This window comes from Osmia bicornis, chromosome 10 (assembly GCF_907164935.1).
Source record: "Osmia bicornis bicornis chromosome 10, iOsmBic2.1, whole genome shotgun sequence".
Lineage (NCBI taxonomy): Eukaryota > Metazoa > Arthropoda > Insecta > Hymenoptera > Megachilidae > Osmia > Osmia bicornis.
In genome coordinates this window covers 4,857,197-4,875,762 of record NC_060225.1, presented here as the reverse complement: position 1 = coordinate 4,875,762, position 18,566 = coordinate 4,857,197, and the positions used below count along the sequence as shown (strand labels likewise).

General features: G+C 42.0%; 2 protein-coding genes across 5 annotated transcripts; one reads left to right on the top strand and one right to left on the bottom strand.

The window, feature by feature from the left end:
* Window positions 1-148: 148 nt before the first annotated feature.
* On the bottom strand, window positions 149-3,083 carry LOC114873872 (probable C-mannosyltransferase DPY19L1). Of its 3 annotated transcripts, XM_029182630.2 has the most exons (9): window positions 2,978-3,083; window positions 2,776-2,888; window positions 2,553-2,690; window positions 2,407-2,475; window positions 1,946-2,272; window positions 1,051-1,873; window positions 810-972; window positions 625-753; window positions 149-544 (listed from the first exon to the last, which is right to left on the bottom strand). In XM_029182630.2, the coding sequence occupies exons 1-9, from the start codon at window positions 3,069-3,071 to the stop codon at window positions 325-327; spliced, it is 2,076 nt and encodes a 691-aa protein (XP_029038463.2). In that variant the 5' UTR covers window positions 3,072-3,083; the 3' UTR covers window positions 149-324. The 3 variants fall into 3 exon arrangements, with proteins under 3 accessions (XP_029038463.2, XP_046143352.1, XP_029038464.1); XM_046287396.1 differs by lacking the exons at window positions 2,776-2,888; window positions 2,978-3,083 and having other exon boundaries at window positions 2,411-2,492; window positions 2,553-2,684; XM_029182631.2 differs by lacking the exons at window positions 2,776-2,888; window positions 2,978-3,083 and having other exon boundaries at window positions 2,407-2,492; window positions 2,553-2,645.
* Window positions 3,084-3,648: 565 nt separating this feature from the next.
* On the top strand, window positions 3,649-17,915 carry LOC114873870 (brefeldin A-inhibited guanine nucleotide-exchange protein 3). 2 transcript variants are annotated; one of them, XM_029182623.2, is made up of 22 exons: window positions 3,649-3,776; window positions 3,974-4,107; window positions 4,300-4,434; window positions 4,509-4,674; window positions 4,915-5,044; window positions 5,112-5,381; window positions 5,618-5,851; window positions 5,925-6,152; window positions 6,213-6,589; window positions 6,649-6,833; window positions 6,908-7,070; window positions 7,143-7,451; window positions 7,513-7,735; window positions 7,801-7,977; window positions 8,045-8,453; window positions 8,565-8,777; window positions 8,841-9,711; window positions 9,784-9,916; window positions 10,988-11,216; window positions 13,853-14,079; window positions 14,148-15,681; window positions 15,819-17,915. In XM_029182623.2, exons 1-22 carry the CDS (start codon window positions 3,692-3,694, stop codon window positions 15,960-15,962), a joined length of 6,576 nt encoding a protein of 2,191 aa, XP_029038456.2. In that variant the 5' UTR covers window positions 3,649-3,691; the 3' UTR covers window positions 15,963-17,915. The 2 variants fall into 2 exon arrangements, with proteins under 2 accessions (XP_029038456.2, XP_029038455.2); XM_029182622.2 differs by having other exon boundaries at window positions 5,097-5,381.
* Window positions 17,916-18,566: the final 651 nt, after the last annotated feature.

Sequence of the window (18,566 nt, the reverse complement as noted above, 5' to 3'; positions counted from 1 at the left end):
GATGACTTTCCATCAAAATCTTCCATCGCCTTCCAAACATTTGAAAGAAAACATATTCTATCGGCTGTTTGATAAATAAAAAAAAATAAATAAATTTTACCTTAAATAAATATTGCCAGTAGAAGGATGCGGAAATAATGGATTTCCATAGGGACGCATAGGTACTCTAACCCTTTATTCAAATTTCACTGCCAACAACTCTGGCGCACTCCAGTCATTCTTTTCAAAGAAATATATATATATCTCTCTCTCATATACAACTTTTGGGAAAAGTATCTTCTCGCGAGGTATCATCGATTTGTCGCACGAACACAAGAAATGATTTTAAGATTGATAATGAAGAGGAATGGAAGTCTTTGGTTTCACTTCGACGTAGTAAGAGTAATCGAGCTGCAAAACGACGTAACGATTATTTACAAAGGCCCTCTTGAAGGGGTAAGCGTTTCCACGGAACAACAACGGACAGAGGGGTAACTTCCCAGCGGATTTCGCGGTTCCATTGTCGACCATGTCCCAGAGATCGATCATTTGGCATCCAATTTGTCTGAAACAGAAATATTTACGCGTTAATTACAAAGTGACATAGATCATTCAATCTGCGAACGAATGAATTGTTTCAATTACAAATTCGCGGAGCCAAAACATAGTGATTTCTCCAGCACCACGTATCCCACGTGCATGTTCCTCAGATTGAAATACACGGATGCTGCATCTTTTCTACTGAAGATCTCGTAGACCTTCATCGTCCGGTCTCTGAAATAGAAATCAATGTGAGCCGGGTTTGGAAATTTGAAAAAATATTTATGTACCTCATCTCCTTGCTCTCGTAATAGGGGTTATTGACTATGGGCCTTCCAGTGGAGAGCATTAAATTAGCCATCAAAGACATCTTTCCCGCGAACACAGCGTGCTCAGGTGTGTTGCTTTTTATCCATTCGAATAATTCTTCTTGTTCGATGTTGCTGTATTCACCTTAGCACAGAAAGCAATTGGAGCAGGTAACAGAAATATTCATTTATTAATCAAATGTTTTGAAAAGTTTCCAGTTACCTATAATGCTTCTTTCTTCTTGAAGTTTCTCCAAACCGTGATAAGACATTGCTGATATCAATAGAACAGTAACCGCAGTCTTCATCATCTCATTTTTCAAACCAAATTTCTCCAGGTACCTGTTAGAGCAAACCGTGCCGGCAATTATACAGAGATGCGGATTCATGAAGAGTTTCAGTCTCATGATAAATATCGCCATGATGATGAACGCTCCAGTCTGCAGGCCGTTGTACGCTAAATCCGCGTCTATGCATTTCGGGTATCCTTTGATTTGATAGTTTCTGTACCAAAAATAGAGCGCCAACATTCCGGCGAGTACGGCACATGGCAACAGCAACGTCTTCACGATCGTCTCGTAACTTCTGTACTGTAAGAAGTCGAACTCTGCGGAGCAGGTGTACAGCATCGTGTGGAAATCCTTGTAATCGGTCAGCTTTGACTTGAGTAAATTGAACACGTGCGCGTCGTCCTCGCAAATGATGGAGAAATCGGATTTCAATACTGTTGTACAGACGATTGTGAGAACAATTTCTAAGATCGTTTGTACTTTTGTATTCATGAATTTGGAGAATTTAATGGCGAAACTCAAAAAGCAGCTAGTGAACAAAAGACAGAAATACAAAGAGTAGAGTAAGGGATTTCTGTCCACTACATTCATCGCTAACGCGGCACTTGAACCCTGAATTACGCAAATGCATATATAGAGATCATTTGAGATTATCTTCATCCATTTTAATATCAATAAAGCTATGATCTGTGTGGTGAACACAAATTGAGAAAATTGCCAACAGCATAGACTGATTATCGTGGATACACCCATTCTCTGAAATAATGAAATTATGTTACTGGATAGTTCTATGAATGTATTAAGATGTTATAGATAATTTCAACGCACCATCAGAGCATCCGTGTCAGAACCTGGAGTAGTACTTTGCCTAAGAATCACAGTCGTACTGTACATTTGAAAGAGCAGTATAGGGTATGCGAAACTTTCACGCAACGGCGGAGTCCATTGCACTCTGGTGCATTCGTTATGATTGTAAAAGAAAAATAGCGTAGCTATGATTCCGCTCTTTATGCTATTGCCCAGAACTATAGCATAATAGAATAGTATAACCACAGTGAACATTGTGCAGTACCACACAACCTCTAAGTAAAAATAAATGGGTACACCTAAGCCTTCGCAGCTGGTTACAGGTCTCAGACCTTCTCCTCGTTCTACCTAAAAACAATTCTCTTCTAGTTCTTTCATCGGAATGAACCTACGTTACATTCCTCCTTACATACAGAGTACACCGAAACTTATATATTCGCAATGACTAACTCTGGATAGAAATCTAACAAAATGAGTCTCACTTGCCAACACTGCTCTATGGAAATGATTCCCATACTCTTGGCACAGTGATAAAGGTATCCGGCTAGTACCTGCAGGCAAACGAAGTCTGATTCCATTTTATTATAACATAAACCTAACCTAGAAAATCCGGTCAGTTGTAGCATACCTCTGGCAACAAGCTATACTTTTTAGTCGCGTCAATAACATTTCCGTACTCCGAAATGTTATCGTGTGTGATTTTTCTCAGACCGTCCATGAACGTTTTCGATTCCGCGATCGTTTTGTAGTAATAGTAATACATTCCCTATAGAAAAACAAACGAAACATACCTGTTATCTTCGAGGAAATTTCAGTCATCCGTATAACATTTTGATATAGAAAACTCGTACCATTTCCGTGCGAAATGACATTTCCCTCTCGATTTCGGATAAATGCGAGAAATGACGGTCATTTTCGAACAGTGTAGATACATGCCCACGATGGAAAACGCCGACAGCCACACCTGTTACAGGAGACGAGATGACTTTATGATAACGTTGACCAACAGGAAACCACTTGGTTACGCTTCTTCTTTTGCGAGCAGTCTTGTACCTATCAAACTGACAGCTAACTGGTACAAATACATGCTTTTATAGCGCTGTTTCTTTACTCCTTTAGCGTTCCTGTCGCTTTCCGCCGCCATCATTGAAGATGAATTAAATTTCGTCACGTGACCACCCAGCGCGCCACACTCGCGCCAATTCAAAAACACTTCAAGATAGTCTCAAAATCGTTTACCTTTTTATTCATTTTATGCAATTTACAGCGCTCTAAAATTGCAAAACTCGAGGTTAACCTCTCAAAGAAACTATAAACCGCAATTATAACACAAGTACAAGGTCTACATAACATTCTGAAATTATAAATTCAAAAACATTTGCGCCAAAACTGTCCCCTCATTTTAGCATCAAATTACTACAGGTAAAGTGATTGTTTTATTTAAAAACTTTCAATAGAAACAAGCCCGTTAAAAATAAGTTTATGTATTCATTTTTCCAGACCTTAAGCTTTAATTTGATGTAATATAAGTGCTGATTTGTGATAATTTTATGTCATGAAATCCCGTTTGAATTTTGACGTCTTGAAATCGGCCATTTGATAGGAAATATGGTCGGCTACTTTTCCAGAGGAAAGCCGCTCTCTCTCAGAGGAGGGAAATGAATTTCCCTCGTCAGAAACAATTCATACGGCCCTGGATGCGCGCGTACAGCCAAGCGTGCATTGGCACACCCGCTATCGATCAGTCGCGTGTTAGTCCACCGTGACATGGAGGATCTCCTGCTGCAGATCGTCCGTGAATCGAACAATGCGAAGCTACAAAATCTACGAAAATCGGCGCAGGAAGCGTACGGTAAGTGAATTTCACCCAACGTTTGCAAATACAATGAAATCTGTTCGAATTAAAAAAATACCAACACTTGTTCCTCTAATCCCACGTTGATACTCAACGCGTCGATTCATCCATCGTTAAATTATCACTTTCAATTTTCCACGCAATAAAATGAAATTATATTCATCGAACTTAAATTTGGACCGATTTTGCCGCAGATTTTTTGGAAAAGCAGCAAGGGTTGCTACGCGATCCGCCCCACGAGCTGCGAGCGAAATGCCTGCACACATTTCAGCTAGCACTAGAAACGAAGAGGAGCAAATTCGTCGCTTTCGGCCTCTCGGGATTACACGTGAGTGTCGGAAGGAATTTTTACACTTTCCTATCGGTATCGCGAACGTCACATCCGTTCGCGATAAAACGCGATACCAAGTAGGAATGTGACATTAAAAGAAGAAAAATTTAAGCATTCCCTATCTCTATGTTAAACTCTTATTTTATTGATTGCAAATTATGATATCTAATGGAAAGGCTTTGAATTTAGAAAATGTTAAGAGACGATAGATTCCAATCGCCCTACGAGCCAGAGGACGATTCCCTTTGGTTACCCGCGCAAATGTTGCACGCTATGGGTTCCATATTGTCTCAATCGGACGATACCCAGACGGACATGCTTAAAGTGAGTGAAAATTCTACTTGAAATTATTTATATAAAAAAGGAAACGTTTCAAGACGATGGACCATTGCTCGCAGGTTTTATTGCAAGTCGCTTGTTCCTCTTATTGGACGATGAACGGTCGTTTGATAATCGCCATTCTCACTACCTGCTGCGAGGCTTTCGAAAATGGAAATCAAGCTGTGAGGACCGCGGCCCAGGCAGCTACCAGTCAGACCTTGCGATCTTTCTGTTTATTCTTAGGTAATTTCCCTCGTCCTAGATTTTCAATTTAATTTATTCCTCGATACCAAATTGATGTGAGAAAAAATCGCAGAAATTTCCCTGGGAGAAAGAATAGAGCACAATTTCCCAGGACTTAATTGCTATTCTCTCTTATCTATCGCTCCAAAGAAAGTTTGGTCGATAAAGTTCCGCTCGCGTGACGGTGGAACGCGCCTCGCGAAACTTTCGCGAAAGGGTAATCGAGGATGATGTTTGCAGACGAGGAGTGCCAGGAGATGGACGAAAACGCGAAGAAGAATAAGAACCTCTGGGAGAGAGGTGTCTCCTGTTTCAACGAGGCCCTCCCTATCCTTCAGTACATATGCAGCAAATTGGACGAGGCTCAAAAGTAAGACAGAAAAGACGAATTTCCAATCGATGCTTATATCGTTTCATCCTAGAAAATCGTGTTCCAGTAACGGAAGGAATGGTAATACGGTGGTGTTCCTGCTCGAATGTTTGCACACGTTGATCTCTTCCCTACCTCAGAAGATCCATACGAACGCACACTTCACCACTTTCCTCTGGCAAAAATTCTGCCCGGCATTGATCGCTTTCCTGGGCACTCCGAGGGTGGACAAAACCTTCACCTCCAGGGAGGGAAAGGAGACTGAACTTGGAAGAGGCTCTGGGTACCTGGCCACGTCCCTGAGTTTCGACAGCCATCAGGCAAAGACTGTTTATAGGTATGAACACCTTTAACCCTTTCGGCACTTGCTTTTCATTTGGGCCACTAATTGTAAGAAAAATGTGCCATTGGCAAGATTGTACAGTTATTTTAATATATTTCTCAGTTCTTTGCCATTATAAAATTTTTAATATGAAATTTCTGGCCCACTGGTGCAAGCTCAAAAATTCGCGTGGCAGCGAAAGGGTTAATCATCAAAATCGTAGCGTTCATTTGTCATTTTCATATTTCCAGCATTGGAACGGAATTGGTGCGATTGGTCGGCTGCGTGGGTTCCCTTCGTCCAGTTCTGGAATCGGTATTCCACAGAATGTTGCTTTATCCTCCGCCCCAGCAACGTCTGGAGCCTTTGAAAGCTCTGAAAGAACTTCTCCGTAGTCCAAGTCGAATGGTGGACTTCGCTGGGCCATTATTAGTAGAAGAAGACAGATCCAGTCATATTCAAAGCGACATGGCCTTGATGAGACTGTAATTTCTTATATATTTCTAATTAAGAATTTTTTCAAATACAGCCATAATTTAATGAACATTTTTCTCGCAGAGCAATGGATTCCATCGAGGAATCAACCGCCGGTGGTCTGAGTATATTGCACGCAAGCGTTTCTTGCGTGGTCGCGATGCTCTCGGCTCTTCAGGAATTATGCGAAGGGAAGGCGATTAATCACACTTATACCTGCACGATTAATAGTTTGTACGAAGACTTGGAGTCTTGCGATTACAGAGGACCCCTGACCTATCAGAGCATGGCACGTTTGCCGAAAACGTACAGGTAGATTTAAATTGCATTAAAGAAAAATTACAGGGTAGCAAGAATTTTATTTTATTCCAGAGAACAATTGGAGTTGCTGAAGAAGGGAATAGGTTCTGATTCCGAGTCCTCAGGGCACGGACCATCGGAGGACGGCGATTCCACCGACACCGAAGGTCCTCAAAACGAATCGGACGAGGTTCAAGAGGAGAATAGTTTAGAAGACAATGATTATGCGATCGAGAATGAAAGAGAAAGACTGAGATTAGAAAAATTGCCTAAATGCCTTCACGTGGGTCGACAAGTGGCCGACGAGTGCAACGTGGACGTGGAGAGGCACAACGCTAGGAAGTTCGTTAAAACCCTTAAAAGTGATCTAATTCCAATGGTGCTGAGTCTGAGAAGTAACATAGAGGTTGATGATGCTTTGCAAAATTTTGCATCTGAATATTGTCAAGGTAAAAGAAGCATGCAATATGCAAAATGAAGAGAAACGATTGATTTGTTTTATTTTCAGGAGTGTTCGCAGCTCAGCAGAAGATCCAAGAGCAAACGGACACCAGTACTGATTCGTGTGCCTTGATCACGATCATGAATGCCGATGGGATCTATTTAGCCACCTACGCGGCTCTGCTCCTCAATTTAAAATTAATTAGGATCAATTATTATAACGAAGAAAGTCGTCAAGTTCCTATTAGCGAGGTATCGATGTTCAAAATTTTCTTAATCACTTTTCACATGAAATATTTAATTAACTTGATTTTTTAATTTTAAAGGAACAATTCGTAGAAGAAGTTCACGGATCAGGTGTCCTGGTGTATCTATCAGCAACGTGGCTGTCCGAATTATACCAACAAGTGTTGGCCTCCAATTTGCTCGAGAAATGTGGCTACAATCCGCACGACACAGAAAACAGCGCCTTGATTAACGTGCTAACTGGTAGCTAATTAACCTACATTCTAAGAAAAATAATTAATAATCGCAGGAAATGAATTGTTTTTAATTTTTAAGACGTCGATGAGATACCTGGTAGCCACAGAGGAGGACAGCTTCTGTCTGATTATATAAGACTGGAGAGAGCTCAATTATCCAGGACAGAGCCTACACCGGAAGCTGAAGCTGGTGCTAAGCTTTCTAGAAGGGTGCTGACTTGTTGCTGGGGAAGCATGATGACTGTACTGACGATAGGGTTGAATCCTCCAAAGGAAGAGAATAATAAAGGAATCCTTAGCAGAGACGGTGGCAGAAGAGGGATCAGGGACACTGTTGTACTTTCTTTGGAAGGTCTTCACAAAGCTGCAGCTTTGAGCAACATCCTTGGTTAGTAAATTTAGTATCATTCGATTAAATTATTTTCTAATTGCATCTTCTTTTTATCTAGGTTTGCAAAGTCGTTGTGGCTCGATCTTTGCCCTCCTAGCAAAGGCTGCCTGCACCGAGCAGTCTATATCGAGAATCACAAGGACGAAGGATGTTCTACGTTTGAAACTTCAAAACAGAGCTACCAATATCCACACCTCGCATGCATTGAGCATGGACGTATTGTTAGGAAAGGGTTTAGAGCTTGGGAGTCATGGCAGTGATTGCTGGCCACATGTGTTCACGTAAGATTTCTTTTAACCTTCTAATTACTGATCAATGCTATTATTAAATATCTTTGTTTCTATAGATGTTGCTTGTACGTAAGCAAACTGGAACACGATTTCTTTGGGAGAAATCAGAATCCATCTTTGCCGAAAACTCAGCAGAAGAAAGAGAAGAAGGATAAGGATTCGAATGGTGATCCAAAAGGAAGTCAGGATCGACTGAAGCATAATTTCAATATCGTTGATGAAGAAGAGACTTGGTAAAAAATTGGCTAAACAAAATTGATCCACGATGGTCGACGAAGTTAATCAGTCATTTTATTCCAGGGTCGACGTCTACAGCTTTTTATCCAGTCGTTACACACAGAACCCCAGTTCGGATACGATTCCAGAAATAATCCAGGAATCCAACGCAGACAGCCAATTCAATGGCATCCTACCCGCAGACTATGCAGCGAAAATCGTCTGCGTGTTATCTCAACAAGTGGACAGACTGTTCGAAAACGCAGCCCTTACACTGAATCTTCGAGCATTGTGTCTGTTCCTCACTGCCCTCTGCAAGGCTAGCAAGGCTCAATTGTTCAAAACCACGGATGGTTCGAAGGATAACAAGAGATTCTGGTGGAGGAGGAGTAAACCCAGAGAGAACGAGATGAACGTATTGCTATTAGCCCGATTAGGAGAGGTGATGCTGAAGTGCGTGAAGAGTGGACGACCTTTGATCCACGTAATGAGAGTACGAACAGCAATCTCAAAATTAATTCCTAATTAGATCAATAATATAATTGTATTTTTTAACCAACTTCGAAAAAGCAGGAGGTCACTCAATTCGATTTTTAATCTTCAGGTCTGGAGCATCTTAGGGCCACATTTCATGGAGGCTGCTTGCCACAAGGACCGTGGTATCTCTAAGAAAGCAGTTCAATGTATTCACGACAGTATGTCTACGTTGCTGTACGAACTGATGGAACTGCCACATTTCCATTTCAACGAGGCGCTCTTCAAGCCTTTCGAGAACCTACTGTGCCTAGAATTATGCGACAGCGATGTACAGGACCAGGTAATCTGGTAATACCTTCATTAACATCTTAATCACCGTATTAAAATGTAATATGGTTCGCAGATCGTCAGCTGCATCTGCGAGTTCGTCGAGACGAACGGCACCGAGATCCGCTCAGGCTGGCGTCCGCTCTTTGGGGCTCTCCGTGTAGCTTCGGTCGGTAATTCAGATTCCGTCGAATCCGCCCCGCTGCTGGAGGTCTTTAGGGTCTTCCTGTCGATGGACAACACGCTGGTGTTCGCCAACGCGGCGCTAGATTGCATCCTCTGTCTGTTGAGGCACGTCCGGGGCATCGGGGACGCCGATGGTCACCAGGATGACCAGGAGCCGATAGACGTAGCCGAGTCCAGGAGGATGAGACTGTGCGTAGAGAGTCTAAAGTATCTGCTAAGCTGCAGCGACATCCTAGCTTCGATGTACGGTATGCCAGCATGTCCGATCTTCCACTCGGCCCAGAGGATCCAGGTCTCCACCATTCCCCAATACGTGGACCCAACGATACCGAATTCGGAGCTGATACGATTCGACAAGCACGCTGAATCCATGCAGGAGACCATACCCGAGAGACCCCACGACGTTCTGATGGACAATGTCCATACCATCACCACGTTACAGAGCATGGACAAGCCCAGTGGTATCCTGAGGGTCTGGTACATCCTTATAGAGGGTCTGGCCAGTGCTACCATGATATGTCCTAAACGTTATCAGCCTCACACCCTGGAGACCCTGTTCCACTTGCTCAGGGACACCCTGAACGTCCCCGGACCAGCGTTTGGATTGTACTGCGTCAATCATCTGCTGCTACCTATGGTTCAGAACTGGCTGAGGAAGACGTCGAAGATCTTCAGGGGCTGGGACAACTTCGCGCCCAACTTTAAACAGTGCTGCGGCCTTACGACCGATTTGGTGGTCGATTATCTGACCCATCTCCAAGGTGATTCAACGATCAATTGTATCGAATCTCTAGGTACTTTGAATAGGTTTGAAGTGGACGTTTTATGTACAGGTCCGGAAGTAGTTCGAAACGAGGCCCATCTACCAGCCACGACACTGATGTTGAAGCAACTGTTGCTAGTGATGGCGGAATGCGTGGTGCAGCCTACGGAGAGCATAGCGCGTTTGGGCTGCGCCTGTATCAGGTGAGTCCGATCCGGATCTAGGCACCCAAATGATCCGAGACTACTCGCAATCGTTTCTTTTCAAGCTTCGCTTGCTCTGGATGACTCATTATTCAATTAAGATCACTGACTCGCGAAAAAGGCATGCATTGTTTTGCGGAGCTAATCGAATCTACGTGTATCTAAAATAAAATCGAGTAGTTGATCTATTTCTCTGCTATCGGGTTCTGCTGGCGAACATTCGAAAGGGTTTAAAATCTGGCCCGATCGAAAACATAGAGAAGAGGTTGAATCATAACGCGGAGGTTCGATGGAATGTACATCGACGGAGGTTAGATGTATCCTCGTTACGGGCGTAGCGTGCGTGTAAGATGATAACGAAGCTTGACAGGCTGTCCGGTGGGATAAGGTAGCCACCGACACTCGACACCCCCGGAGCGTCGTGCCCGGCAAACACGTATACAGGAGAAAAAGATGGAGATGCACATACACGCGACAACAGCACCCTGTCACCGCCGTTTCTTCCTATCTCGCTCCGTCCACCTTAGACACCCAGCTGGATCCGTTCGCGCGTTTTCTCCGTATTAATGCACCGTATACATTGACGCTTGTAATTCGATCCTTGGCCGGGGTCGATCGCCAAGTATCGATGTACAGGCGTGCGCGGACTTTAAAAACGGGACAGGTTCGCGGACAGATAGCTAGAGACTGCCAGTGAATGACGAACGGGATCCTGAACTGAAATCTTAGAGTCACCCACTCTTTGGTAGCACTTCTATTAAAGAAACGGAGCTGAATTTCTCTATGATTTGACTTAGATTGAATTTAAATATTTGGAGAATCATATATTTAACCCTTTTTCACTCTGGGTAGTTTAATTTTAGAAGGGAGTTCGTGGAAAACTGCGATTAGTTAATTTTTGGATGACGGACCATGGAGAGAGCCCAAATTTTAATATCCGTCATTCAGGCTCCTCCATTCTAGGATTAATTAAAATCTGCTATAAGAGGGTTGAATTTTTTCTTAAAAATTTCAATCCCAGTCCACAATTAATGGGAATAGGTAAACATAATTGCGTTATCGCGTTTGCAGACACGTTCTCGTGAGCAGCGGTCCTCTTCTCACCCCGGAACAATGGGAGGTGTGCGGTGTCGCTTGTTACCGTGCCTGTTCGAATTCCCTGCAGGAGTTACACCAACTGACCATGGCTTTCTCACCGAGATCGGAATCGTTTTACGGTGACATTGCTCAGGTGAAGGTTGCCGCGCGAAGGGACGCGACCCCCGAAGAGACCGAAAGACTACGTCAACTCGCCGCCCAGGTAAGTTTCACCTGTTTACGCTTCACTATCGCTGATTATATCTCTCTGTCCGGAGGAAGATATGTCTCACCGTTTGGCTGTTTGACGTTCGTTGTGCTTATCTGTGCCCTCGCACACGCCCGCAAATTTATCAGCTGAGAGCGTACGACGATCGGTGATTTATTTTAATCATTTTCTCGCCTGATCGATCGGCTGGATGTTACGGTTCCTCTGATGTTGTATGTGCGTGAGAGTGTTCCGAGTACACAGGGCTCGGTCGTGATCGTGGTACAATTGGAGAAGGTTGAATAATGTTTTTACTTGCAAGATTTTCTTTTGCAAACAATTAATTAATCTGGTTTGTATTACGATTGCTACCGGGCGCTGGATGAAACTAAACGTGGATGCAGGGTGTTTCTTAATATGTGACTTGTAAATTCGAGAGATAGCAAAATTGGATTAGATATTCATGAAAGTATTTTTTGAAAATTAGAAAAAAATGAAAATATCCTACCAGTAAACACATGTTTAAATAAAATTTTCTTTTCATTGTTCCCGCGTGCTGAATTCAGACGAAACGGCACGAGTGGCATGTTAAGAAACACCGTAATTTTGTTATATCGCCAAAATTGCCCGCGAGAGAGACACACAAGTGGTGCCCTCCTGACCTGACTTGCTCCCAGGTGAGCCAGCTGCGCGAGGTATTGTCTGCCATCAAGAGGCAGAATGCGGCATCACTGCCGACGACACCTTTCCAGGATTCGATGACCATTGAGACGACACTGATCGACCAGCACACTACCTCCTACTCCGTTGGTTGTAGGCAGCACACGACACCCCTCGATTACACTAACACTACGTCGAACACGGGCCCCCATTGGCTCTAGCCGCCCACGGTAACTCACGTCATGGATTTTAAGACAAACGAAAAAAAAAAAAAAAAATATAGCAGAAAGAAGGATAGGAAAAGAGCAAACAGACGAACGAATATATCGCATCGATTCTTCTTCCATCGGCATTATGGAAAAATATGATTAAAAAAAAATTGATTAATTAGAATCAATTAGAGAACAGAGAGACTCGCGTGGTCGTTGTCGACAGGCCTGCTTGTTTTTTTACAATTCACCACAAATTATCGCTTTTATCGCCTTTTCGAAGCTCGTTACTATTGAAAATTCGTTCACATTCTGATCGTAGATTAATTATTATAGATAGATGATATCAATATTTTTCTTCTTCTTTGCATCAAAATGCGCTTTGCGCGTGTTCGAGCTTGCATCTGGTATGGCTGATCGCATAACGTGGCGTAGAATCATTTTAAATAAATCTAGATTGATATTTTTCTGAGAATGATAAATATTTTATACGATTCTTGTTCCAGTATTCTATGCCACTGTGCAGCGTTGCAATTAGACGGACTGTCAGAGCGCTAGATAATGATATACGAATATTTGTATACGTGACTTCGTATACCGTTCGCGTTTTTTTTAAACATGTATTTTTGTACTGCTCCATGTGTGTTTCGATGATGCACAATGTGTCAAATACAGATGCTTTTATCATTCGCAAGTTCGTTCTTGTATTGCACCCCTTGTTATTCCTTGATCGATCGAAGTGTTTAATAGAACGAAAGTTAACGAGGGAAGATAATCGAAGTAAGCCTGTCGACGGTGAAACGAAACGATTTGTAATTAAATCACCTCGTTTAGATGTTTGCACTCGCTGGTAGAAGGCACAGGTCAGGCTGCAGAACCTCCTTGACGAGGTCCTTTTTTGAGTTCAAATCAATTGAAATATTTCAAATTTTATATCTACGATGGCATAACTTTTCAAATTAAATTACAGTAACTTATGCAATTATTGACCCCTTTCCTAAAAAAGTAGAAAATATAATGCATCTTCTAGAAATGCAATTGTTAGAATTAAAATTGTGCCTCTCTCCATGGTCCGCCGTTGGAGGATTGAAAAACGCAATTATATTTCTTACTTTTTTAGAAAAAGAATTAACAATTGTATATATTACCCCAAAATTCTACTTATTCGAAACGATGGGACATTGGCGCTGCGAGATTTTTTAAAAATTTTAATTTTACAAACAGGTAGTTATTTAGGAACTTCGGTAGGGACTAAACTAAGCGATGAATTAATGACAAAAGGACCCCGTCGTTGGCCGAGATATCATTTAAATTCAACTTGGCACGGTCTTGCGTATCACCATTAAAATCCATGGCTTGAGTCCATGGCTAGAATTTCACCGTCACATAATATGTACCTGGATGAGATACATGACACCTATTCTCCTAGAAGCTGCAGCTTTCGTAGAATGCACAACCGTGTTTACTGACTGACTGAATCAATGGAATCACGGGTTAGGTCGAGCTATAGAACCCACCCATCGTTCGATGATCGTGCGACTGATCTCGCACGTGATCGTTAATCACCACATAACCATCATATATCATTGCAAATATTAAATAACGAATAAAAGAAAGAAACTTTCGATTGTCGCGCACGATTGCTCGAGTAGTTTCTCGAATTTCGAGAGTGAACGCATTCATCGGTTCGATAGACAAATTTTTGAGGATCTACGAAGAATCGTGCGATGAAAGTTTGATCATCAAACCGAATGATCTCAAAATGGATGATTGTCTATTCAGGTGTTCCTCTTGGAGGAACAGCGTACGGAGGATCCATCGAGAAGACCCGACGACAGGTCGTACGTTTTCCTTCTGTATCCACCATCGGTGGCTACCACCCTCAATCCTGATCTTTATATCGTTAGAGTACAACTGAGAGCACTGGTGGTTGGTCTTCTGGTTCACCAGATGCTCCTTCATTGCCTGGCGAGTATCCTGTTACAGGGACCAGACTCGTCTTTTCCCAGGTAATTATAATTCATCTAAATTCAATCATCCTCCTCGTTAACATTATAAATTATCATTTGCATTCCAGTTTATCCAACATAATCCCTCACTCAGCTGCATCGACGTCGCCTAAAGCCTCCGTTTCCGGTTGCCTCTCTTACTTGACCCCTCGCCACGTGGACATCTTCCTCTCGGGATTAGACCTCTCCTACGCAGCTGCCTTGAAGTTCGACTGTCGACCAGGCTTGAAATTCCTGGTCCAAAAGGTGACCAACCTCCAGCAGCCAGCCAATCTCTATCGCCAGGCTGGGGCAGCATGGACCATCAAGATGGTAACCCTCTTCGAGCTGTGTCTCCGGGAGATAGAGAGTACCAAAGCCACCCTAGAAATCGTGAAATCGGTCCTAACATCGAATCCCGAAGAGAAAGGCTCGAATCTTCGAAAACTCACGAAATACCTTAGACAACTGAGGAACACGTTCGAGGAACTCTGCGAAAGTTACGTGGAGGTGGTATTAGACGAAGATGGAAAACACACTAGGGTGGATAGTTTCTCAGAGAGGAAGATCTTTCTATTGGTAGCTCAGCCGGATGATTATCCAGAGATCACCAGCAAGGAGGTGATTAACAATAGAGTGTTAACGACCTCGCCTCCAGTGGAAGCATCCACGGAGAATCTCGAAAACCAGGTGGATCAGGATGACCAGGAGGACATAGAACATTACAGCCCGAATTTGGACGACGAGAGTGGACTGGAGGAACTTGGTCCCGAGTGCGAGGACGACCCAAGACCCTTCAGACTGTCCGACCTGGCAGTGGAGTATTCTACCGATTCTGGGCCCCAGTCTGAACCAGAAACCGACGACTCCAGGCCAGCTTCCAGGTTGGGATCCATCACCGAGAAGATTGTGTACCCTGATAGATCCGGAGGAACCTCCAGCGAAGGGTACATCGATGGGAAGTACAGTTTGACGACTCCTGCACCAGCAACATTAATAAACAACAGAGATTGTTTGTATTACAAACTGGGTCCTTTAAGAAGAACCGAGTCTGTTGACTCCATTGGCACTTCCCTGATGGACACCAAAGCTACCAACACTTGTCTGATCTACGACGAAGTGTCCAGGTACCAGAGGCTGAGATTGCAGAGAAGAAGAAGCGACGCTTGTCTACTTTCTCGAAGAAGCGCCTCGAGATTCGTCGAGCAAAACGAATTCGACGACCCTGATAGATTCGCCAGGTTCAATTTGGATACCTTCAGGTGTAGATCGGTGATCGAGCTGAGGAAGACCGGAGGATCCACCGTGTCCAGTTCCTCGAACGATCTCGAGATGTCTCCTAGAATATCATCGAAAATTGAAAAGAAACAGGAGATGAGCTCCTCGAAGGTTATCGATAACATCGATGAATTGTTGCGCGACTACGAGCGCAGTAAAAGGGGATTCAGAACGAATCCGTTCTTGAGGGACGAAGGGGAGGCGTCTGGGGTTGAGACTGAAGAATTGCCTGCTCACGAGCTCGCGTTTCAGAGGAGGACGAATGTTTATAAGGACAGCGAGGCGCACAGGAAGGCTTGGGCGGAGACACTGAGCACCATGTTGGATTGGACTCTCGCTTTACCGGTAAGAAAATTAAAAATAAATAGAATTTTTAATCCTGTGCAAAGTGGGGCCCTATCAGACCTCCTCTTAATTCGATGCTGAGTACTCGTGGTAATTTTTTCTTTTTTTGATAGTTGGAATTAATAAATTGTTCACAGGACGATCAACTGACCCCTCTACTTCCGGTCTTCGTAAGCGGCGTACGTGTCCTCACGAGACACGCGGTGGACCAGATTCTGAAACAACGATTATCGGCCCTTTTTCACCGAATTGCCGTGTTATACGGTTTAACGAGCAATTAGGATCAGCTTCAATACATCTGGCAACAGATGTATTACCACAGCTGATTCGAAACTTTCTTAGCTCCCTCAGAATCTTAACGATTGCGACGATCTATTCGACGACTGTTGTGTATCTATAATATTTCTGTCTTCGTGATTGGAGAAGATTTTATATGTGGAAAAATCATTGATTTCAGTCGATACTTTACCGAAGAAACTAGACTGATCAGAGTTAATCTAAAGAAGGGAATTTGAAGAAGATCTATCGAATGATTTTAATTAAGAACGGAGAATTTAATTGAGCAACAACGGTCATGACGATTAAGGACCATTTCAAGTAACCATTAATGTTAAACATGAATTTTAAACAAAGGAGAAGGAACGTCATTGGGAAATGAATTTTAATCGAAGAGGATTTTTCAGACGAATACGAGTGACAATAGTTTCATTCTTGTTGGCAGCGAAAGAAACCGTGTCCCGTTTTCAGGGAACAAGCCTCGCCTACCTTTAGCAGACGCGTCGACACGAAGAGACAAGGATTTTATTTACGATCCACGCTGCACGCACATTTCTCGATTCTCATTTTATGCTCTTTGCGCTTAACTGTAGTTTGCGGTCCAGTCCCAGCCTCGGATGTGACGGGCTTTCGCTTCCATCGTCGAAGAAACACGCGTTGCGAGTTTGATAGATTTCGCCAATGGAATAACAAATTTTTTTTTTCTAAACATAAAACTAGAGAAGAGTTGCGAAAATATTTCTTTTCTAACCTTTGATTTATAGAATAATTTTTAATTATTTGAGGACTCAAGGAGGGTTGTAAAAATATTTTCTTTTTCAAAGCTTCGAGTTTTAGAATAATTCTTCATTGTTTGAAGAGGGTTGCAAAAATAATTTTTGAAATAATTAAAATTACAAATTTTTAATTTTTAGAGTAATTCCTAATTGTTTGAGAATAGTTGCAAAATTAAATTTTGGAATAATTGAAATTGCAAATCTTTAACTTTTAGAATAACTAAAATTGCAAATATTTAATTTTTAGAATAATTCTTAATTGTTTGAAAATAATTGCAAAAATAATTTTCAGAATGATTAAAATTGCAAATCTTTAATTATTAGAATAATTCTTAATTGTTTAAGAAGAATCGCAAAAATAATTTTTAGATTTGAACGTCCTCTATTATCTTAAACGATCGAGGAGTTAGTATTACTAATAAAAGAAAAAAGAAAGGTGTAATTAGAATGTTAAGAATTGAAGATTGAATCTAGTTAGAGAAGCGCTTAGAGCGAAACGTTATTCTTCGTGTGATCGAAACGAATTCCGAGCGACAGAGCTTTCTGATTTTGCCAAAAAAAGAAAAGAGACAAAGTTCTTTGTCCTATCGCACATTCGTTCGCGGTCGAAGAACTGACATAAAACTAAAGAATCGATGCTATATTTTATTGTAAATAGTACTCTAGTCGCTGGTCCATTGGACACCAGAGAAGCTAGATATTTTTATTGTTAATTTCTATGTTTCAAATGTTTAGCAAACGACTAGTCAATGATTCTCAGTTTCATTTACCGCTTTAATATATATATCGACAATATATATATATTTTGTATATTGTTTGTAAGTTAGAGAAGAGAAAGAAGACGATTACCGAGTGTTGTACGAATTGATCCAGAAAAATTTCTCGTTCTCTCCTGCGAATCCATCGGTGTTGTTCAGATCGTTTAACGAAAGTATGGAGAGATCAATAATTGATAATAAAACGTGCCTAATGTGAACCCTGTTTTCATTTCCATTCATTTAATACACACACACACACACAAAGAATAACATTTTCCTTGAATTACCGATGAAGTTCATCGAACACCTTCGGATAGTGTTTTTAATTGAAAACTGTATAACGTACGTCGGAAATAGTTAGGCAACAAATGTACGATCGTTAAATGATCAACTATTCGAAGTTAATAAAATTGTATGAAAAAGTTGAAAACATTGTATACAGATTTCTTTCATTTCCTTCCTGAAAATTTTTATTTTTCAGAATTCAAAATTTCAGATTCGAATAAAATTAGGGTTTAGCTAGAGTCTCTTTGGAAGACCTATGAGTTTCTTTGGGTATCGAAGGTGTCGACCATTTTCTACGAGCAAAATGCATTTTAGTTCGTTTTAACGGGCACAGAAAAGGGCGGGAGACTTGTCTGCGGTCGAGTCGTCCTCGTAAAGAGGGAAGCTTACGAGCGACGGTCTCGACTTATTCTATGCTTTTATTCACGTCCCATTCGTCGTGGCTGTAAATATTAGCGAAAAGGAAGTAAGAGAAGCTGGTCGTTTTCGAAAGATGACAAAAATAGGAAGAGGCTGTTTCTTTTGCAAAAATCTGAACCCTGCTTTCAATTTTTATAAACTTCAACCCTTTAGGGAGACTCATTTGAAATTTTTATAAAAATAAAATGAGAAGTATCTGAAGAGTTAGTGTTTTTTCGAATAGTATAACAAAAATTGCAAAGGTGGAACGAAGCAGGGTGGATCGCTAATAAAGGGAGGCAGAAACAGCGCTGAACCGACGCTGGAGACCGCAACTATCCATCCGTTCGTCATTTCCAGCGTGCTTTAAATATTAAATAGAGCTCGCTAC